The following is a 20,715-nucleotide window of genomic DNA, read 5'->3' as shown; positions in this document are numbered from 1 at the left end:
ATCGTTGACTGGGGCGCACCAACACAGTAAAGGTGTGTTAGGCGCTTGGCACGATTATTGTATGATTACATCCAAAGACAATTAAAAGCGGAGCCTAGGAGTATCGGAAAGTATGAAACGTGGAAATATCAAAAACCAAAAACAGTGTCCGAATTTATACCAAAAGAATACTAGCGAAGGTTGTGAGAGATGTGCTTTTTATCCAACGCTGGTGATGACGCTTAATGGCTGGGTCGCATGATTCACAATCTGTTCTAACTGGTCGAAAAGACGATCGAGAATATCCGAAGCGTATTCCTCAGACACGGTCGTCGACCAGTAGCGTAATTCCACCTTAAAGTGGGAAGGATAAGGAGTAATAGCCACGCAAAGGTCATACTATAAGAATTATCATTAGTCGGTTTGATCGGGTTTCTACTTTCAAAGGCACTCTCACCTCAGTCGCATCCTCCAAATCGATCAGTTTGATATCGATCTCGTTGCTCCCACCTTTCCCAGTAGATGATTGTGCTGAGAATGGGTTCTGCACTGTTAGAATTGTATTAAACAACTCCTGGCCATTGTCCAAACGTTTTATTCCTGATTTGCGAATCATATCTGGCATGGAACAGTGCTGGTGATCATTTCGACGCTGAATATCCTCCTGGTTTTGTCGTAGGGCATCCAGCACCGTGCGCGTGGGTTCAATCGCAATTCGGCACGGAAGAACGTTGAAAAACGTTCCAACAATATTCCACACTTCAAGACCGGGAGTGTCACGCCCCGAGGTGATGGTTCCGAAGCATACATCATGGGAATTGGTATAGTGTGTGAGAGTCAAGGCCCATGCTAGCTGGAAAATGTTGGTGATGGTCAGATGATTAGAGCGCCAGAAGGAATCTAGGCGCTTCGATTGTGCAAATGGAAGGCAGCGGCTCTGCGAGCGAGATTCAGCTAGAGGGGAGGTCTCCTTGGCAGGTAGTCTTGGTAAACGGGAAGGGTAAACTCCATAAAGCGCTTGTTTCCAGTATTGCAGTGTTTCTGAAGATGATTGGGCGCGCAAATGGGACAGGTATTGACGGTACGAGACCCCTTTCTCTGGCAAAGGCTGACCCTGAAGCACGAGAGAGAGGTCTTCTAGTAGAATAGTCATGGAAAAAGCGTCAATCAAGGCACCGCCCGTTTCCAACCTCATGAAGACCGCTCCAGAGTAGTCTTGACCGATGATTAGCCGGTGTGGTGGTGACAGGCCCCAGGATTGGACTGGTTCGAGGTTTTTCAGTTCCGAAAGAGCATTCTTACTGCGGGCAAGAACAAGAATTTGACCTGGTCCCTTGTCAAGGACCACGTGGAGATAATCCGGGTGAACCTTTGGCTCTTTCATGAGAACCGTCCGCAAGGCAACATGACGGTGCACTAGTTGACTCCAAGCGTTGCTCACTTGCATCGCAGTCACTGAGCCCGTAGGGCAAATTTCGAAAATTGCAGTGCTCGTGTAATTAGACGTATAGAGCTCCAACACCCCACTGTGGGCATCAGAGCAGGGGTAGATATCCTCGATGGAATCGGATTTTAACAAATTCAGCTGAGATCGAACCATATCCAGCTGGTAATCGACGTGCTCAAACTGGACGAGATGATCTTCCCCTCTAATCGATTCTTGTGACTTCAGGAGCTTCTGGCGTTTCGGATCAACACCGTCGCTCTGAATCACAATGGAATGTGTGCAAAATAAGGATACAGTGTTGTTTGAGAGGAATTCCTGCATCGAGATGGCCATGTTTCTTCTCCGACACAAAGTGAGAACCCGCATGGCAGTGATGGAGTCGCCTCCCAGAGCGAAGAAGTTATCGTCTATACCAATAGCCTCCTCATTTAATGATAGGGCCGTGGCAAAACTTGCACGGACGAATCGCTCTTGCTCTGTGATGGGTTCCCTTTTCACCGTCACCGGATTCTCCAGATACATCTCCAATGCCTCTCTTTCCATTTTCGATGCAATCTGGCGTAGCGTCTTGCGGTCGGCCTTGCCACTTGGGCTGAGCGGCAGACGAGATAGTGAAAGGAAAAGGGAAGGTACCATGTACGGTGGGAGGTGTTGGTTGAGATGGTGTTTCACACCTTCAAGGTAAGATTTATTTTGTGCTGAAGGAGGGAGAAACACCTCCCGATGGTCATGACAAGCTGATGTGATGCCCACCGTTGTTTCTACCGTTACAAGATCATAAACGAACATGATAAGTCTGGGTCTCTCGATGCCGGCAGGCTTTATCAACTCCGCAATGACCGCGGTACCATGTTGGTATCTCTCGGCACAATGCTCAATCTCGTGCAGCTCAATCCGCTGCCCATTGAGCTTGACCTGTGTATCTTTCCGGCCAATCAAAACCAAAGACCCGTCTGCGTTCAAAACAGCGAGATCTCCAGTCTTGTAAAGTCGGTCTCCTCGCAGGAAGGGGAATTTCTCACTCCAGACGGGGTCACGAATGAAGGCCGCTGCAGACTCTTGGGCCCGGTTGATATACCCTCTTCCAACAATCGGCCCACCAATCAGTAGTTCTCCTACCGAGCCCACAGGCTGAAGCTCATCGTGGTTGTCCGGGTCAACGATCCAACAGGATGCGTTTGGCGAAGATCCGACGTTGCCCAAATCTGAGGTGAGAGTCAATGGCGCTGTAGTGGTTGTGTACATAGCGCACTCGGCCGGCCCATATGATTGATGCAGCTGGACTTGTGAAGCCCATGTCGCCAGATCAGAGGCTGATGGTGGCTCCCCTCCAAGGATCAGAGTGTGCAGACAGGGAACTGTGGCCGGAGAAAGTGTTCGCGCTACCGAAGGGGTCAGCATGGCCATGTTCACCTGCATAGTTGTCATCGTTTTCGCCAAGCTGTTCATGCGTTGAGCTTCAGAAGGTACACAAACGCAGCCACCCGCACCGAGGACAAGTACAATCTCAGCAAGACAGATATCAAAGGCGGGCGAGGCGAAAAGCAAGCCCCGGGAGGCAATTGATGCGCCAATGACGTTCTTATGGGCCTGGATCATCGAATATACCATGCCATGCTCTATCACAACGCCCTTTGGAACACCGGTTGATCCGGATGTAAAAGCAACATACATTGCATCTTGATGAGACACCGCTGATGGAGTCCAAGCATCGTAGTCCAGTTGTGTCAAGATATCGGGAGTCAGAACCAACATATCATCGACCATGCCTGTGCACTTCTCTTGGAATGCCGGAGAGCATATCATCGTTTGTGCCCCAGAGTCTCGCAATATATGCTGCAAACGCTGTACAGGGAAGTTGGGTTCCAACAAAACCATGGCTGCTCCAGACATCATGACACCCAGGATGGCAACTGGGAACCATTTCGACCTTTCCACGCAAATCCCGATGAAAACGCCGGGTCCTGACCCAGATCTGGAAGATTGAAGATGGCCTGCTAACCTTCGTGACAACACGACAAGTTCTTCATATGTTAGGGACCCGTCCCATGCGCAGACGGCCTCTGAGTTTGGTTGGGTCACGCCAAAGCCCTGGATAATATTGTGAAGGCAATTCAGGTGAGGCAGAGTCTTTTTGTTGATCGCCACCAATTGCTGCCACTTGGCGGGAAGTTGGCCCCTCAGGTCCCTCATTCTCGCCCCGGGCTCTTGAAGGATTCGCTGCAACAGCGCATCAAAATTCTCCAGCAGAGCCTCGGCCATATCAGTGCCTATAATGTGGTTATTAAAGATAGCTTTGATCTCTAGTGATTTATCTTGCTGTTGGGCCACGATTGACAGGGGATACGACGCAAACTTGAAATCATGGTCTTCGTTCTCGGGTAAATCAATCAAGGCACCCTGAGGAATCTGAAGAGATTGCAATCTAATGGTAAGAAGATTCTGGAATCCACAAGCCAAGGCCGCGTCTGAGCTTGACTCCGCGATACGCCTGAGACCAATATGCTCAAATGGCATGATAGAGACATCGTGCTGTCGCATTTGGATCAATATATCTTCCACCGTTAGTTTGTCATCAAGCTGCGTGCGCAAGGGGAATGTTGCAAAAGTTGGCCCAACAATACGATCGATCTCTGGAACTGGGGCATTCCGGCCTGAGACCGTCAATCCATACACCACATCATTCGAGTGAGTTTGGGAAGAGACCACAAGAGCCCATGCTAATTTGATTTTATTGGCGAGAGTCCAGTTCATATCTGACTTGGCCAGGATAGTTTGCTGGCTTCTGACTTGCCAATGTGGCGAGGCAGAGGGTCGTCGGGGAGAGATAGGGAACATTGTTGCTTGGAAATCATTGAACTCTTGAGTCCAAAAAGAACGACCTTCCTCAATGCTCAGCTTGGAGATGTAGTTAATGACATGATTGAAGGCAGGGCGTGGTGGCAGTCTGTCCCCATTGTACATCAGTTGGAGATCTCCAAGCAGCTGCAGATATGACCATCCATCAAAAAGAGCGTGGTGCATGGTCAGCAGGAATATGCCAGAATCTGTTCCAGCGGAAGCTGGTCCAGGATGGAATGTCACACGTGCAAGGGGGTTCCCCAAGTTCATGGGCTGGGAATCATCCATGGCTAAAATATCCTTGTATGGGGACTTCTGCTTGGTGACTACTTGAAGCATTTGACCATCCTGAAGTTGAATGATGCGTGTTCGGAGGATAGGGTGCACAAGCCAAAGCTGTTCCCATGCAGCCCAGATCCGCTGTAGGTTCGTCGAAGGAGCCAATGAGAATCGGTATGTGCCCATGAAAGCTCCCGGATTCTTTATCGAGAGATGCATAAGGCCTTCTTGCAGTGGGGTGCATGGGTAAATATCTTCAACCATCTCTCTCTCAACGCCACAATGGACGGTCGCGGCGGATAGACTGTCTTCGATATCCACGAGAAGAGAGAATGGCGAGATCTCGTCAGCTTCTCTGCTTTCCACAGTACATCGCGCAATCTCTCGTGGATTCTGAAGACGGATGATATCCGCCACCGTAAGGTCCATACCACGCTTGCGTGCACAGGATACCAACTGGATGGCAGCTAATGAATTCCCTCCCATGTCGTAGAAACCGTCTTCTGCGCTAATGTCTCTTTCCAGACACCCCAATACTTCAGCAAACATTGAACATAAGGTATTTTCCTTGACGATAAGCTCCGGGTCCAGCTCAAAATCTTCTCTATCATGCTGATTCGACGGGTGCTCTCCAGACGGCGAGTGACCAGATACTGTCCCAAGCTCGACCAAGGCACGCCGATCTAGCTTGCCGGTTCTCGTTAGAGGAAAGCGGTTAACGAATATATACTTGGTTGGAATCATGTATGGGGGTAGACGGTCACGAAGCCATTGTTTGACGCCGGTCACCAAATCGAGCAAGGTGTCATTAATGGGGACGACGAAGCTTTGCTTCGTCATGCGAGTCTCATCATTATCCGCGGCAATGAACAAAGTAAGAAGTTTCCTCGCGCTGCTACCGTTGACTTGAATTACATCAGCCACTGCAAGTATTCTCTTTTGAAACTGGGAGGCATGATGTTCGATTTCCTGTAGGTCAACACGTTGCCCGTGGATTTTCACCTCCCGGTCTTTGCGCCCAACGTAGCGCAACGAGCCATCATCAACATTATATCGCACAAGATCTCCAGTTTTATAAACACGTTCGCCTGGAGAAATCCCGAAACGCGTCGCCCAGCGAGGGTTGGATATGAAAGACTGCTGGTGGGGCTGGTTGAGATAGCCTCGGGCCACGATTGGCCCGCTGATGAGTAATTCCCCTACCGCGCCCAGGGGCTCAAGTTGATTATGATCGTGAGGGTTCGCGATCCAACAGTGACTGCTATATGAACGGCCGATATTTTGGGGATCTTCCAGTTTCGCATGAGGCTGGATAGCAGCTACCACACTACACTCGGCCGGACCGTATGCGTTCAGAAGTTGAACCTTCTCCGACCCTGACCATTGTGTGATGTGGTCTTGAGACATGGGCTCACCGACAAGCAAGACGGATCGCACGTCCGGTACCTCTTCAGGATTGATGAACCGTGCCACAGATGGGGTCAATTCGAGCCAGTTAGCTCGCAGCCCGCGGATAGCATCTGCAAGGCCGTTGAGCCGCTGCTCCTCCGAGGGTATACAGACGCAACCACCCGCCACCAAAGTCATAAGTGTTTCAAGAATGCTGCTATCAAACCCATATGAAGCAAATTGAAATGCTCGTGTTTGTCTATTAATATTCTGGACCGCGTTTTGAGCCAGCGTATTTGCAACGAAGCACTGATGTTCAATCACAATGCCTTTGGGCTTTCCGGTAGAGCCAGAAGTAAAAGCGACGTATGCGGCATTTGAAGGGTTGACATATGTGCTAAAGGCATTCCTATCTGTGCTGATGTTACTCTTATTTGTTCCTGGGACAGTGACAACCCGAGGACCCAGCTGCCGACCCAGTTCTTGTAATGACTCCGAGGCGATGGCCACAGTTGCCTGCACCTCTGAACAAATCTCAGCCAGACGAGTCATAGGGTGAGATGGATCGAGAAGAACAAAAGCCCCCCCCGCTCTTAAAACTCCCAGCATGGCGACCGCCGTCCAGCGCGACTTTTCGAAGTAGAGCGGCACCACTGACTCTGGGCTAACACCAAGCGACAGCAGCTTGAGTCCCACTGCGAGTGAAAATTGATCAAGCTCCGCATACGTGATGGAACCATCCCAAGCACACAGTGCCTCGGCATTGGGTTGGCTCCGGCAATGTTCTAGGATCAAGGTATGTATGCACACTTGTGGTCGTACAAGTGAGTACGGGTTGTTCCATTGCCGGATCAATCTGGTGCTATAAGAACCCAGGAAATCCACCTCATGGAGTGATAACCCTGGGCTCCTAACCATTTGCTTCAGAATATGAACCGTAGCCGTTAATTGTGACCAGGCTTGGTTCACTGTGAGATATGTGCTTAAGTATTTCATGGATATTTGGACAGGTGATTTACTGCAATCCAAAGCAATCATCGTATTGCATACACAGGGCGACTGAGACTCTATTAGGGCAATGTGTGAAGAACGCATTATAGAGTCCTACTTACCGAGATCGGATCATTCAATTCATCATGCCACCTAATAACCACACCCGTCGACGGCTGTGTGCCTGAAAGAGGCCCACAATGCCTTTCCTTCGCTGCATCCACCAAAAGACTGTCTGGCTTGTCTGATATTTCCCATGTTTCCAAATGCGGAGGCGAAAACACTGATTTTGAACACGTCTCGCTCGGAGGGACTGGCAGTTGTTCCAACACTGCAAATATTGTTGTGTGTGTTTCTGAGAGTCTGGAAAGCAACAAGGCCCAGGATGCCTTGAAAAGATGAGGCTGGAACAGCGCTTCGCCATTACCAGTCCATCCTGCTTCCAATTCTCCACTCAAAGGAAGGGAAATAGTATGATGATCATGATAAGAGCCCATAGCAACGGTGGTCAAGGATTACAAAGATTACTAGGAAGGTCCCTCCCGAAATATGTATGAGAGCTCTTTCACCGTAATGGATACGTGGGAGGTTCGTTCGTCAGCCCAAATGACTTCTGCCAATCTATCCTTAAAAATGGTCAAGAATGGGCTATCAGCACCAAGAATGTCGTTATACTTGCCAAGCTGAGTCTGGCCACTAGTGACTCTTCATGCGTGGCGACCACCTGCACCGATCCCCACTAGTCCTTGCATATCATGGGCAACATGCGCTTTCTCACATCGACTCGGTGCGACCGTGTAGGTTGGTCCTTGCTGATCAACATTAGACCCACGCATACTAGGTAAGATTCTGGCCATTTAGTGGTGTCTCAGAACGTCAGCCGCACTTGACGAAGCTGGACTAGATCGTATCCATCGCTGGATGTACTTATGTATGTTGTACGTGCATACATACCCACTGGGGCAATTGAACCCGAGCAGTCATGGAATCGATTACAAATTGGATTGCAATTCATCATTCAAATCCTCCTCTTAGTACTTTTGGTTCTTTCCAACGTCAGCTTCACATGATGTCAGGTTACACTCTTCTTATTCTGCAGTTGGCAGTTGCATCGCTTCTAGTCACGTCGTGGTACGCCTTTCAGCCGAACACTCGGTCAAATAAAATAGTTTCCTACATAATAAATGTTTGTGATATCCAAAGAAAACATCAAAACACTGCTGACTTTTGTTGATTACTGTATCCAGAAACTTTTGCTCTGGTGGTACCCAATTTATTCTACAGATGGCTCAACGCCCATCCCAACTTGCCCCTACCAATTTCCAGATGGTGGGGGTAGTATCAAGTTCTTGGAGGGAGAGAGCGTCTCTCGTCAGTGGGCCGAGAAATATGGCCCGATCTATCGCATATGGGTTGGCCTGACGCCAGAAATGTAAGTTCCCTCTCCCAACGTGAACTGACAAGGCTAAATGAAAGGACAGCATTTTGACCCGCGCGGATGAGATCAAGACGGTCTTTAAAGACTCCGGCAACCACTACAAGGCTTCGAACCTAAATGGTGGATGGGTGATGGGCGATCTAGTCGGCGACGGCGTCGGACTCATCAGCCAAGGACACTGGAAACGAGTCCATGCTGTAGTCTCACCACCATTTACCCAGAAGCCCACGACATACGTCCCCTTTGTCCAATCCCGTATTTCTCAGCATTTCTCTGAGCTCTACAAGGACTATGAAGGCGGGAAAACGCTGCGAATCAAGCCCGCCGAGGATCTCAAGCTTCTGCCCTTCTGGGTCATTAGTGACCTCTTATATGGAAACCTGTCCCCGGAAATGACAGAGGAACTCTTGCTCATCACTGATCTGCGCACTGATGTGTTTCAATATGCCTTCAAGGGTGGATTATCACTGTTCTCTATCAGCAAGATATTTTACCCTGCCATAAGGAACAAGTTGCACGCTTTCCACACTCGTTGGGCCGATTTCAATCGGAAAGCGTACCACGATGCAAAGAACCGCGAGGACGCCTCTGTTTGTGCTATTGTTAGCTTGTATATGGCCGTCGAGCAAGGTCAGATTACACCAACCGAACTGATGCATACATTGGACGAGGCTTTATTTGCCAACATTGATGTGACAATTGGCAGCTTCTCCTGGATTCCGCAATTCCTAGCTGAGAACGCCGGTCTACAGAGCGAGGTTAGAAATGAGATCTCAAAAACCAGATCTGACACAACCGCAGATTCCTGGGTCAAATACATTGCCAGCAACTCGACTCTGCTTGCGAGCTGTATCAATGAATCTGCGAGACTGAAACCAGTCACTAACTACACCTACGCGCAATCTATGCCCACTGACCGCGATGTGGGTGGATACCGCATTCCCAGTGGTACCTTCATGGTGGTTGACACGAACGCCTTGAATATTTGGGATGATGCATGGGGCTCTGATAAAATGAGCTTCCGTCCCCAGCGATTTATAGAGGAATCCAGGTCAAACTTTCGGTATCGCTTTTGGCGCTTTGGCTTCGGGCCTCGCCAGTGTATTGCACAGGCGCTGGCAGACACGATCCTCAAGGTCTTGGTTGCGTACACTGTCGAGAATTATGAGTTGAAATCCCCTGGAAAGTCTGCTGTGAATGAGAAGGATGCTCAGAAACGAGGCGAAGCATGGTTCAAGGTTGCTGAGCAAGAGATTATTTTAGAAGCGCTATAATCTGTGTTCTACTTTCCACTTGAGTGAGCTAGAACCAGGTTAAGCTAGTGGAAATACATAAGTTTATCGTTGGAACTCAGTGCCGCAACTTCTGTATCCCAAAGTGGAATTTTGTCACCATATTTGGCTGATTGTTTGTGCTTCTAAGCACTGGGGTTTCCATCTGGCGAACAAGTCAAATTTCATAATATGAATTGAATGGACAGGAAAAGCTGTCTCAGAATTTCAAAATGTCCCGATTGATTGATGATCATATTCGAATCATGAATCTTTTCGTGATTCCGAGCCTCGGTCTCTCGTTCTCGTTTATGCACAAGGTACGGAGTAAAGGAGGAGGAAACAGGTAAATTCCCTGCCACAATTATTAGAATGGTGATCTAGATCGTGACTAGCGATCGTCGGGAATTGTCATAGATCGATACGGAGTACTGAATAGTTCATGTACCTCACCCTAGCAAGATCTCCTTTTACTTGCCACTAGTGGATGCAGATCGATGTTGATCTAGAGTTATCATGACCCAATCAATGGGATGCGGAAAATCGGAAAGGTTCTCGACCCCTATTTGCAGAGAGTTTCTCCATACCCTCGAGGTGACTGTAATTCGAGGCTGCAATGTACTGCCAAGCACCACAAAAATCAGATACGAGGTAGCATCTGATCATCCGCAGGGATTTTCTCACTGCATATACAAGCGCCGTGGCAAAGTCCCTTACATTAGGTCCGACCCGTGATACCCGTAGGGATTGCCCGTAGCCCTTTCTGTCCGTCTCGAGGGGGTTTAATCTGACTACATTGAAACTATAACACGGTTTCGCATTCCTATATCACATTTACATTGTACATTATACGGAGTATGCAACTAGTATGAAATAGTCGGGCGTCATTCTCAGCTTCAGCCTTTTCTGTTTTACAGCTGAAAGTAATTTCCGACAGCCATGCATTGCAGCCTTTCTCGGGCCCCCTTGCTTGGATGTCACATATACATCATAGGTGACAGTCCGCATGAACTAATTTCATTCGTAGGGATTTATTCCATGACCTCATTGCTCAGCGAGTTGCTGGCATGCCAGATGAAATGATAGCTGCAGAACCATTGTATCGAAATACGCACAACGTGATCGAAACGCAATCGACGATGTGTATAGCGAGTTATTTTAGTGACAAGTGCAGATAGAGGATGGAATGTGGGGATGAGCTATCCATCTAGCCCATAATCGCTAGGTAGTCTATGCTATGGTTGGGTTCTAGCCTCTATAGTGAGGATCGGCGGACAAGTGGCCATAAAGAGAGATTTTACCCTTCTTGTTGTAGATATCAATCCAGAGCCAGAAAGTCAGAAGAAGGAACTCGTATACTCAAATTACGATGACTGTCACACAAGGCGTTGGTCCCAATGAGGCTGCGGCACCCGGTTCCAGTGGCATCAAAGTGATTATCGTCGGGCTCGGGATTGCTGGTCTAGTCGCTGCCATTGAGTGCCATTACAAGGGACATGTGGTAGTTGGCCTTGAAAGAAGTCCGGAGATTAGGGTACTAGGTAAGCTCTGTAATATCAAGCTGAATGTCTATGCGTCGTTTATTGACTAGAACAGGAGATAGTATCGCCTTGGGAAGCAATGCGACAAAAGTTCTACAAAATTGGAGCGACGGTCAAGTCCTGCATCAACTGGTCTCCCAATCCGACGATGTGGCCGCCATTGAGATTCTAGACCCTGCGGGAAAGCTGTACGCCCTGGATTCCATGGATGGGTATGGCGTGGGGGAGGGCATGATCATCCACCGTGGAACATTGATCCATAGATTATACGAGCATTCCAAGGCCCTGGGAATAGATTTGCGCTTTGGCTCGGCCGTCACCGAGTACTGGGAGGACGAGCATCAAGCTGGCGTGACTGTCAATGGTGAGAAACGGATCGCAGCCGACTGCGTCATTGGCGCGGATGGAGTGCACAGCAAGACACGAGATTATGTTCTGGGTTATCAGATAACTCCCCAACCCTCCGGGCTAGCAGCTTTCCGGGCGTGCTTCAGTGCCAGCTTGCTCGCGGATGATCCTGAGGCTCAGTGGATCCTGGAGGAAGCGGGCGTGCAGGACCGGATGCGAAGGTACATAACGACCGGAGGTCTGGGGTTGACATTGGCAACTGGAAAGCGCGGTCAGAATGTGATTTGGCAGGTGTGGCACCGGGTCCGTATTACTCTCAGCTCTGAAGACCTGTGTAAAAACTGACTTGGGAATAATATTAGAACCATGAGAAGTCTGATGAATCCTGGGAAAATGTCACCGATGCCCGCGTTGAGGACGCTCTCGCTCTACTAAAGGACTGGCCCGCTTACTCTCGAGTGGCTGCTGTTCTTCGACACACGCCCAGCGAAAAGCTCGCAGACTACAAGATCATCTCTCGTGATCCATTGCCGACCTGGAGTTCTCAAAATGGGCGTATCATGGTCATAGGCGATGCAGCACACGCGATGTCTGCGATTGTAGGCCAGGGGGGTGGTCAGTCTGTCGAGGATGCGGCTACCTTGGCCATTTGTCTGGAGCTGGCAGGTAAACAACGAGTAAAACTCGCTCTCCAAGTGGTAGAGAAAATTCGATACCAGCGCACCAGCATTATTCAGGAGAGCGGTAATGCAATTTATAGTCAGATGCGTGATCCGGACTGGGAGGCGATTGAGAAGAATCCATCGATTATGAAGTTCCCACGTCCTGCGTGGATCTTTGGCTACGACGTCCGCCATGATGTTTACGAGCAGTTTCCGGCTGCGATGAGTGCGGTTCAGGATGTGACGGGCTACCGACCAAAGAACATTCCATCGGACAGCAAGTACGAGGTGGCGTTCGATTACAAGAAGTCAGTAGAAGCTTGATTTATAGTCCTAGACCGTTTTTCTGGAATTTATTTTCAATGCCTGCTAGAATATACATTTAAGTTAAAGATTAGGATGATATCCCTTTAGACATAATAGTAACATAATAGAAGAGCCATCTAATAGGAGCCAATTTATTTGAACGAAACGAGATGCTTCTAAAAGAATGATGACGTGTAAAGGCAAATAGTTTCGATCTGTTCAAACCATCTGGATTCATGAACCTAGTCTATACATGACTATCATCACAGTGTGACTTCTTCCTGGCGTCTCCTGACCGAGAGCATCCCTCCTGTATCCCTCTGGATAAACATGCCACTAATACGCAGATCTGGGACGCGTCCATCCGCTGGTTTGAAGTCATACTTGAGCAAAATATGACAAAGAATCAATTTAGCTTCATCACAAGAAAGGAACCTGCCAGGACAAGCATGTTTCCCATGACCGAAAGCCAAGTGACTAGTTCTTGTTTTGGTGAATGGAGCGAGACTAGCCTGCTCCGGAACTTTCCTCATTCTTTCAAATCGATAACCGTCGAAGGTTTCAGGATCCGGATACATCAATGGGTCTAACCGAAGATCGTTTGCAAAGGCAATGCTGGCACCCTTAGGAATAGTTGTGCCATCTTGCAATGTGACCTTCTTTTTGGCCACACGGAACATGGATACTGAAAATCAAAATTCATCAGCAAAGTAGAACCATCAACGCGAACCGAAAATGGGAGAAAAAAAAAAAAAAAAAAAAAAAGGACGACGCACTGAGTGTGGCAGGTTCAAGCCGCTGGCTTTCTTTCATTACGCTATCCATCAGTGTTAGTTTGAGTAGGGAGTTGTGGTGCAAGCCACTACTCTCAAAGACCGAGATTGCCTCCTCACGGAGTGGCTGAATTAGCTCTGGGTGTTCACAAATTCTTGCCAGTACCTTCTCCACCATGTCTGAAGTGGTCAAAACAGACACAGCGGTTAGTCTTAGCTGGGCCATGGTAGCGTCGTAGCGCGCTCCTTGGGCATACTGATCAATGAAAGTCAATGTCGAGAATACCCGGTCGGTGAGTGAGGCTTTGCTGTGTATATTCCGCCTGTCGTGCTCTAAAACTGGCATCAGAATTTCCCGAGCTCGCTGAATCTGACGACGAACAGCCTTGCACGTGGGCAAGAACCAGTGGACGACTGGTTGGAAGATCCACGGCCAAGCCTGGATTGCCTGGACGGCAATAGCGCGGTTGATCGTAAAGCTAATGGCAATATCGAGCCATTCAGCATTACGACAAAGCTTAGCTCCAACAAATGCCCGCGTGGTCATCTGAGCAACCAAGGCCAAGACAGTGTCGTGGATTGAAACAGTGTGCCATTCTGTAATCCATCAGACTCCACAGTAAGCATGGTATCAGTGGATATTTAGAGCATACCGGAATTCTCGGTCCACTGAGCTTGCAGACAGTGGTCTGCTTCATTTGAGAGTGGACGAGTCAATTGGACTATGAAGTGGCGATTAATCATGCGTGACGCAAATAGTCAAGGGCTTCACCCACTTACCTAGCTCCCTGTTCATAGCATGAATTGCAGTAGGGGACACATGATTATGCAATGAGCCCTGAAACATAGTTTCAAATCCTGGGAGTTCCAGGAGGATCACCTGCAAGTGACAGGGTCAGGCAAATATGCACAAAGTAGGTTTGAGAAAGAAGCAAGCCTACATCATTCAAAGCATCATAAGCACTAAATCTTTCATCATTTCTCAATTCCTCGGCGTATCGATCCGCAAGGATCAGATAGGTACCCATGTTTGTTACCAATTGAAAGGCCGAAAGTCCCTGTGGGTGTCAGTAATTGTCCTTCAAAACACATAATCGTTTAATTTAACCGACCTTTCGTAGTGCATTCTTGATGAGGCTTTCTGCATTTGATTCAAATTCTCGCTTGGATTTGCTTCGGAAAATATCCCACGAGTGCGAGTTTATGGTTACGAATGGCTGGTTTTTGTGAAATACAAAAAGCAGAATAGCTCCAAAGATGAACAACGAAATTGCACAGCCTGTGCCAGAAGAAGAAAATGGATACCCAGCAATGACGTCCATTGTCGACTAGTGTTTACTCGTCGATTCAATAAACCAACTTGTTGAGTATACACGATATATCAACGCAAGAGTAGAAAGTAGATACTCCCAAGTGACACCGATAAATCCGAATCCTCAGCGCTTAAAGTACAGCAAATGATCTACACGTATACAAGGCTAGATTGCGCCACTAAAAAACAAATCTGCAAAACCACTAGTAGCTGTGCTCTATATACCTCGTATGTATGTGCTTTTGCAGATATTTACGCAATACGGAGCACTTGGAATGTGGGACCCACCTCGTGACTCCTTGCATTCAATGAGGTATGCACAGGTATGCTAGGAATCTAGATCTAGTTCTAGATCGAAATGAAGGAGAATCGTGCGCATGTGTTTCTTTAAATTTTGTTTTTGTATCTGATGCATTGCATGGAATACTCCCTAGGTACAGAGCTGAAAAGGGTACCTAGAACTGTCTGTAACAACTGTCACTGCTCTATTAGGAAAGCACATCGACATATCTATAAGAGGATTTCACTTCATTAACCTCTCGAAATTATAATCAACATATTGCTCCAAATATTTAATTCATCAGCATCCCGATCTCACCATGACTCGCGCCACCAACTTTACTGAGCTCTACGCAGGCCAGGGAATTCTGGATACCTACATGGTCGCGGAAAAGATTACCCGCTATTTTACTCACGATCTGATAGAACTCTCAGGGCTGAGTGAGTCTAGCCTACGGCCTTTGGTGATCCTCGACCTCGCCTGCGGAACGGGTGTAGTCTCTGATGCCCTCCATGACATGTTAGATTCCCAGTCACAAGAAGGCTGGGAGCTGACCTGTGGTGATATCTCAACTGAGCTCACCGGCCATGTGAAGCACAAGATTTTGGAGCGAGGATGGGATAATTCGACCGCCAAGGTGGTGGATGCGCAAAACACCGAGCTTCCTAGCGGACATTATACTAACGTTTTTGCGGCCCTTGGTATGTAATATATGGGAACAATTTGATTCTGACCAGAAAATACTGATATCGAAATTCCCGTCGCCTAGCTTTTACCTCCTTCCCCGATACCTATGCTGCAATGAAAGGTTAGCTCACCCACAGCCAAGACCGCTCAAATGGAAACTGATGTACATCAATAGAGGTCATGCGGATTCTTCAGCCAGGGGGAACGCTTACTATTTCAACTTGGCAGCGAAGTATGTCTTGCCCCCCTCGATCGCCAGGGCAAATTCTAACGTATTACAGCCGAATGGCTTCCTGTCCTTGAGGCCGCTGTTGCCACAATCCCGGCAGATCTACCATTCCCAACCACCAAGGAGTTCATGTCCTGCATGAACCCAGGATGGGACTCAGAGGACTATGTGCACTCTAGGTTCGAGGAGGCAGGGTTCGAGAAAGTCCAAGTCACGACAATCTCGAAGCAGTTTGAAACAACTATCGAGGACTTGTACAAAATTGCACAGCCCGTGATTCCTATCATTGTCAGTAAATGGTGGAATCAGGAACAAAGAGATAAGCACGAACAGGACATCCTGCCAGCACTTCAGCGGTATTTGGATGAGACTTATGGAGCTAGTGGCCTGGTGCCGCAGAAGTGGACTGCTGTTTTTGCAACCGGTCAGAAGTCATCTTAGGTGGGAAATGGTTATCACAACTAGTAGGACGCTCGCAGTCCCCATAGTGTTTATAGCTTTGAAATATTATCTTCTTTGCTGAAGATTATTCTCAAAAGTATCTCAGTAGCCAAAGAGAAATCATAATGCGCAGCTTCCGATATTTACATAATTTTTGCAAGTGACCTTAGAAAGTTATCCAATGCCAACCTTGGAAGGATGTTCCCATGGTACAATGGAATTTCTTCATTCTGGCTAGCTGATACGTCCTCAATTGCGTACAAAAAAAGACTGCCCATGAATTCATGCCTCTCTTCAAACATCATCGAAGATGCGCTAATTTGTTGTAGGTTACTAGTGATAGTACATGGTGAGGTACGGTCCTTTCTTCTTAGTGTATGAAAAGGACATCCATGCCTGATGATCCGTCGCGACAGCCAAGTCCTTGCTGGGGCTGATAGCACACGAGTCCGGTTAATAAGGAAATTTGGGCATGTGTATAGAGAGGAACTTACTAGTATGTTTGCAAATTGTCGCGATAGACTGCGGCCTGCTCGGGCATTTCGTGGCGTTCGAAGAACGCAGTGAGCACATTGGCAATTTTCAGCTCGGAAATTCCGACCAAGGGGAAGTAGAATTTGGGCTTGGGCAACGGCTCGCCGGGATTCATTTCGTAGTTCATGATAAAGGGAACAATGGTGTCTGGGTCTCCAGGCTGCGACGGCCGCTCCGGTTCATCCCGCATGCCTTCGATAATACCGAAGTCTACCCACAGCTCCTTCAGCATTTCCAGTCCAAGCAATGTCTCTTCGTCACCGAGCTTGCCACCCATTGTCCAGTGCTCCTCGACCTTTGCCAACCGCATGTCTAGCTCCATCAGATACAGCTTGATCCGAGTTTCTGCTGGATCAACCAGATCACAGGACAAAAAGTAAAGGTCTGTCTGGCTCTGAGTTTGCATATATGTCTCAATGAATTTGCTCGCAGATTCGAAAACTCCTTGCTTGTCCACTTTCCGAATAGCAGAAAAGCACAACTCGGCCACGCTTTGCCCTATGACACTAGCTTTAATTGCCGGATAGAAATATTCTTTCACCGTGATACCGGTCTGTCCCAAGTCCAAAGCAAGTAGAATCTGCGTCTTCCACGCAGTTCCTGAGATTTGTTCGGGAGACATGAGTTTTTCTTCGCGGTCGGTCAAGGTCAGCTCGTTGACGAGCATTTGATGCAGCTCCATATCAACCGTGGCCGACCCGATAGCCCTCAACTCGGCCAGGGTAGCATGCACCGTGTGTCGGTTGAGCGGATCAACTCCGGTGCTAGAAATGTAGCTTGTGGGCTCGAACGCAACCCGTGCAGTCAGGCCTAATTTCTGGACATTCTGGCTAAGCTCCACGGAGCCGGTGCCTCCGAGCAGACATTTGTATATGTCCCTTCCGTCAGGGAATGGTCCCAGCTTTGGGATTATGACATGCGCAAAAAGACTCAGATATTCATATTGCTGATGGATATTGTAGTTGCCGTTGGAGAGCATTTTCCCCAGCATTGGACCCACGGCATGCCAGTATCGGTATTGGTCCAGATTGGCAAATGTCATCGACTTGCTAAGCGTCCGATGGGGCATATCTGCCGCGTGTGCAACTGTTGGCACAGAGGCCTTGAGAGACTGAGCTGTGGAAGAGACTGTCATTTTCGTATCGCGGTCTGAGAGTTTGTCCAGAGTAGATGTGAATTGGAGATATTTAGTGTTGTCTGTCATCTAAAGGTCGTCCAGAATGCAAGGTCTAGGCCCTATATTCCAGGCTAATGTCAATAGCTCATGGTTGCAGGTTTCAGCTAGACTAGAGGACGCGTCTCATGCAGCAAACGCCCTGCTTGGTATGCGGTGCATCTGAATAGCTTCCGTGACCTCGTGCTATGTAACTCCGTACCGAGTCTTACGTTGGAATGCACGGATTAGACATATCACATTATGCAAGGGATCCTTCAACCAAATCTGCAGGGTTGTATCTATTACCACATGACTCAATCCACCGGAACAAATACGAATGCAGGTTACTCGTTTGGTTTTTGAGGAACTGCAGTGTCGGAGGCCAAGGTGTGCCAAGGAAAATCCGAAGGCCACTGTTAGGATTGTTTCTTGAGGGTGAAAAAAACAACTTGCCCCGCTACCTTAGCCCAGCGCCACGACAGACCCCTGTGACAAATCATCCTTATGGCTTGGCTTAAACAAAAAAGAAAATATCAGGCTATCGATTGGTGTCTGGAAGTGGCAAACGACCCCGGGTTTATGATCGTCTGAAAGGGTTGTGTGGGATGAGTTGGTTGATGATTCAACGCTAGCGCTGGATATTTACATGTACTACTGTTTATGCTTCACCCCTCCGAGAATACGTAACCAGATGTCACTCTATGAGCGATCGCGATTTTTCGAGGTGCCACCACTTTACGAAGACGCCCAGAGTCCTACTCACTTATTTCATTGTTCTTTCAGAAAACGTTGGTTTGCAATGTTGTTCTCCATTGATCTAGTTGAGGAGTATGTCAGGCCACCTGCCCTTTATACATATGGGTTTCAAATTATTAACCTGATATTCAATGATAGACTCACTTACATTCTATATTCTGTTCCAGAGAGCATCTTTAGATTCTCTATCAAATATTTCATCTCTAGGGTTTACCATGAATTAACTACGGTGCCAACATCACATATTCAGCTCCACTGACGTCACGACTTTTCGCACCGATTGCCCCCGAAGCTCATAGCTCATATTGGTGTTTCATGGCCTAAAAATTGGGGATTGATATATTTGCCCCCTTTTGGCTATTCCTGCCCCCCCCTGCCTGGATATTTAGGCAATCACTGACCGCTTTCCTTACCGCTTTCTTCTTAGACCCACCGCTTTCTCTGGTCAATTATAGTACTACTTATGGTACCTCCACTTACTATGTAAACCACTAACAGAAATAAGTGCCTATTGTTAAAAGTAAAGCTTTATGAAAATTGATTTGAAATCAATTTTATATCTTTCAGCTTACCTTTCCCTCTATCAAGTTCTACTTCTTCTCTTCTTTATATGTCCTCTACTACTCTTAACTTTTACCGCTGTCGAGGATAAGACTAAGGCTGGGGATACAGCTAGGGGTATAGTGCTGAGACTGAAACTAAGACCAGAGGTGCGACGGGAATTTAATACAGAATAAGTAGGATAACCAGTTATGTACGAATAGAACCTTTTATTATACAGAAATGAGTATTCTTTTTGTGAGTATAAAGGTGCAATTTTTACGATACATATAAACTAGAATTATTATAGTGGGCAGAATATCTGGCAGAATAGTTATTGCCTGAGCAATCAGGCAGAATAAGGCAGGGTGTGGGGGGGGGGGGGGGGGGGGGGGGCAGGAATAGCCAAAGGGGGCAAATATATCAATCCCCTAAAAATTCCCCTACCCATAGCTATTTGAACTAAAGACAATCAAATTCTACTGAGATTTAACTCATGTCGCCGTCTACTCGAAAAGTCCTTATAACCGGTTGTTCAGATGGCGGTCTAGGGGCAGCTCTCGCGTTCGCCTTCCATGAAGCTGGTCTAGAAGTATACGCCACGGCCCGAGATCCCTCGAAAACGTTGGAGGTAGCATCGCAAGGCATTAAGACACTGTGCTTGGACGTACAGTCGAATAGTTCAATTGCGAAGTGCGTTGGCGATATACCCGAACTAGACATCCTAGTCAACAATACCGGGGGTGGCTATGGTATGCCAGTGTCGGACCTTTCGATTCCAGATGCGAAAAAAAAATATTCGATCTTAATGTCTAGTCCTACTTGGCAGTCAAACAAGCGTTCCTGCCGTTGCTGCTGAAATCAAAGGGAATGATTGTCAACCACACGTCACTTGCCTCCTTGTGTACAGTGCCATTGCAATCTGCATACAATGCCTATAAGGCTGCAATGGCGTCTTTTTCGGACTCGGAGCGACTAGAGCTCAAACCTTTTGGTATTAGGGTCGTGGACCTCAAAACAGGCATTGTCGAGTCGAATTTTCCAAAAAAAATCAACGAAAGAACAACAGGACTTCTTTGCCAGGTGGATCCATCTACAAAGAGGCGGAGGAAGTGGTAGGGAGGACGATTCGGGGTGCTGTTTATGAGGGTTCTGGCATGCCGTCCCAGCAATGGGCCAAGGAAGTCGTGATGGACATTCTAAAAAGCAGCTCTCCTACTATTTGGAGGGGCGCCCAAGCATGGATAGTGCGGATTGGGAGGATGCTACCGTTTGGTGCACTTGATAGCACGGTCAAGAAGTTCACCGGACTGGATGAAGTGGAACGAATTGTAGAGAAGCCAAATATATGAAACGGTGCGGAGGCTAAGACCTCATGGCCCGAGGGAGTTGAATAATTATGTAACACTCCGGAACGTCCACCGGTGCTCAGTTTTATTTGGTGGATCAAAAAGCGGCAAGGGGTGAGTCTACTAAAATAGAAAGGGAAAGCCATCAATGGAGTGCAGCCCGGAAT

General features: G+C 47.9%; 7 protein-coding genes across 7 annotated transcripts; 4 read left to right on the top strand and 3 right to left on the bottom strand.

Moving 5' to 3' along the window:
- Positions 1-198: 198 nt before the first annotated feature.
- Positions 199-7,422, bottom strand: N7479_005248 (non-ribosomal peptide synthetase; the record flags this gene model as incomplete). Its single annotated transcript, XM_057252945.1, has 3 exons — positions 199-378; positions 437-6,994; positions 7,048-7,422. 3 exons carry the CDS (start codon positions 7,420-7,422, stop codon positions 199-201), a joined length of 7,113 nt encoding a protein of 2,370 aa, XP_057106807.1.
- A 485-nt stretch (positions 7,423-7,907) lies between these two features.
- N7479_005247 (cytochrome P450) lies at positions 7,908-9,637 on the top strand (the record flags this gene model as incomplete). The annotated part of the gene is made up of 3 exons (XM_057252944.1): positions 7,908-8,111; positions 8,173-8,357; positions 8,407-9,637. 3 exons carry the CDS (start codon positions 7,908-7,910, stop codon positions 9,635-9,637), a joined length of 1,620 nt encoding a protein of 539 aa, XP_057106806.1.
- Positions 9,638-11,003: 1,366 nt separating this feature from the next.
- On the top strand, positions 11,004-12,509 carry fqzB (FAD-dependent monooxygenase fmqB; the record flags this gene model as incomplete). The annotated part of the gene is made up of 3 exons (XM_057252943.1): positions 11,004-11,175; positions 11,234-11,826; positions 11,886-12,509. 3 exons carry the CDS (start codon positions 11,004-11,006, stop codon positions 12,507-12,509), a joined length of 1,389 nt encoding a protein of 462 aa, XP_057106805.1.
- Positions 12,510-12,754: 245 nt separating this feature from the next.
- Positions 12,755-14,586, bottom strand: ftmG (cytochrome P450 monooxygenase ftmG; the record flags this gene model as incomplete). The annotated part of the gene is made up of 6 exons (XM_057252942.1): positions 12,755-13,176; positions 13,268-13,861; positions 13,918-13,986; positions 14,045-14,144; positions 14,206-14,322; positions 14,377-14,586. 6 exons carry the CDS (start codon positions 14,584-14,586, stop codon positions 12,755-12,757), a joined length of 1,512 nt encoding a protein of 503 aa, XP_057106804.1.
- Positions 14,587-15,175: 589 nt separating this feature from the next.
- Positions 15,176-16,213, top strand: N7479_005244 (class I SAM-dependent methyltransferase; the record flags this gene model as incomplete). Its single annotated transcript, XM_057252941.1, has 4 exons — positions 15,176-15,557; positions 15,626-15,664; positions 15,719-15,775; positions 15,825-16,213. The coding sequence occupies 4 exons, from the start codon at positions 15,176-15,178 to the stop codon at positions 16,211-16,213; spliced, it is 867 nt and encodes a 288-aa protein (XP_057106803.1).
- A 333-nt stretch (positions 16,214-16,546) lies between these two features.
- On the bottom strand, positions 16,547-17,882 carry cdpNPT (putative dimethylallyl tryptophan synthase; the record flags this gene model as incomplete). The annotated part of the gene is made up of 2 exons (XM_057252940.1): positions 16,547-16,646; positions 16,708-17,882. 2 exons carry the CDS (start codon positions 17,880-17,882, stop codon positions 16,547-16,549), a joined length of 1,275 nt encoding a protein of 424 aa, XP_057106802.1.
- A 1,813-nt stretch (positions 17,883-19,695) lies between these two features.
- Positions 19,696-20,551, top strand: N7479_005242 (Short-chain dehydrogenase/reductase SDR; the record flags this gene model as incomplete). The annotated part of the gene is made up of 3 exons (XM_057252939.1): positions 19,696-19,951; positions 20,029-20,193; positions 20,283-20,551. The coding sequence occupies 3 exons, from the start codon at positions 19,696-19,698 to the stop codon at positions 20,549-20,551; spliced, it is 690 nt and encodes a 229-aa protein (XP_057106801.1).
- Between the last annotated feature and the right edge of the window lie 164 nt (positions 20,552-20,715).

Source organism: Penicillium vulpinum, assembly GCF_028829585.1.
Source record: "Penicillium vulpinum strain IBT 29486 chromosome Unknown utg000003l_segment0_segment0, whole genome shotgun sequence".
Taxonomy (NCBI): domain Eukaryota; kingdom Fungi; phylum Ascomycota; class Eurotiomycetes; order Eurotiales; family Aspergillaceae; genus Penicillium; species Penicillium vulpinum.
This window is presented reverse-complemented; position numbering and strand designations above follow the sequence as displayed.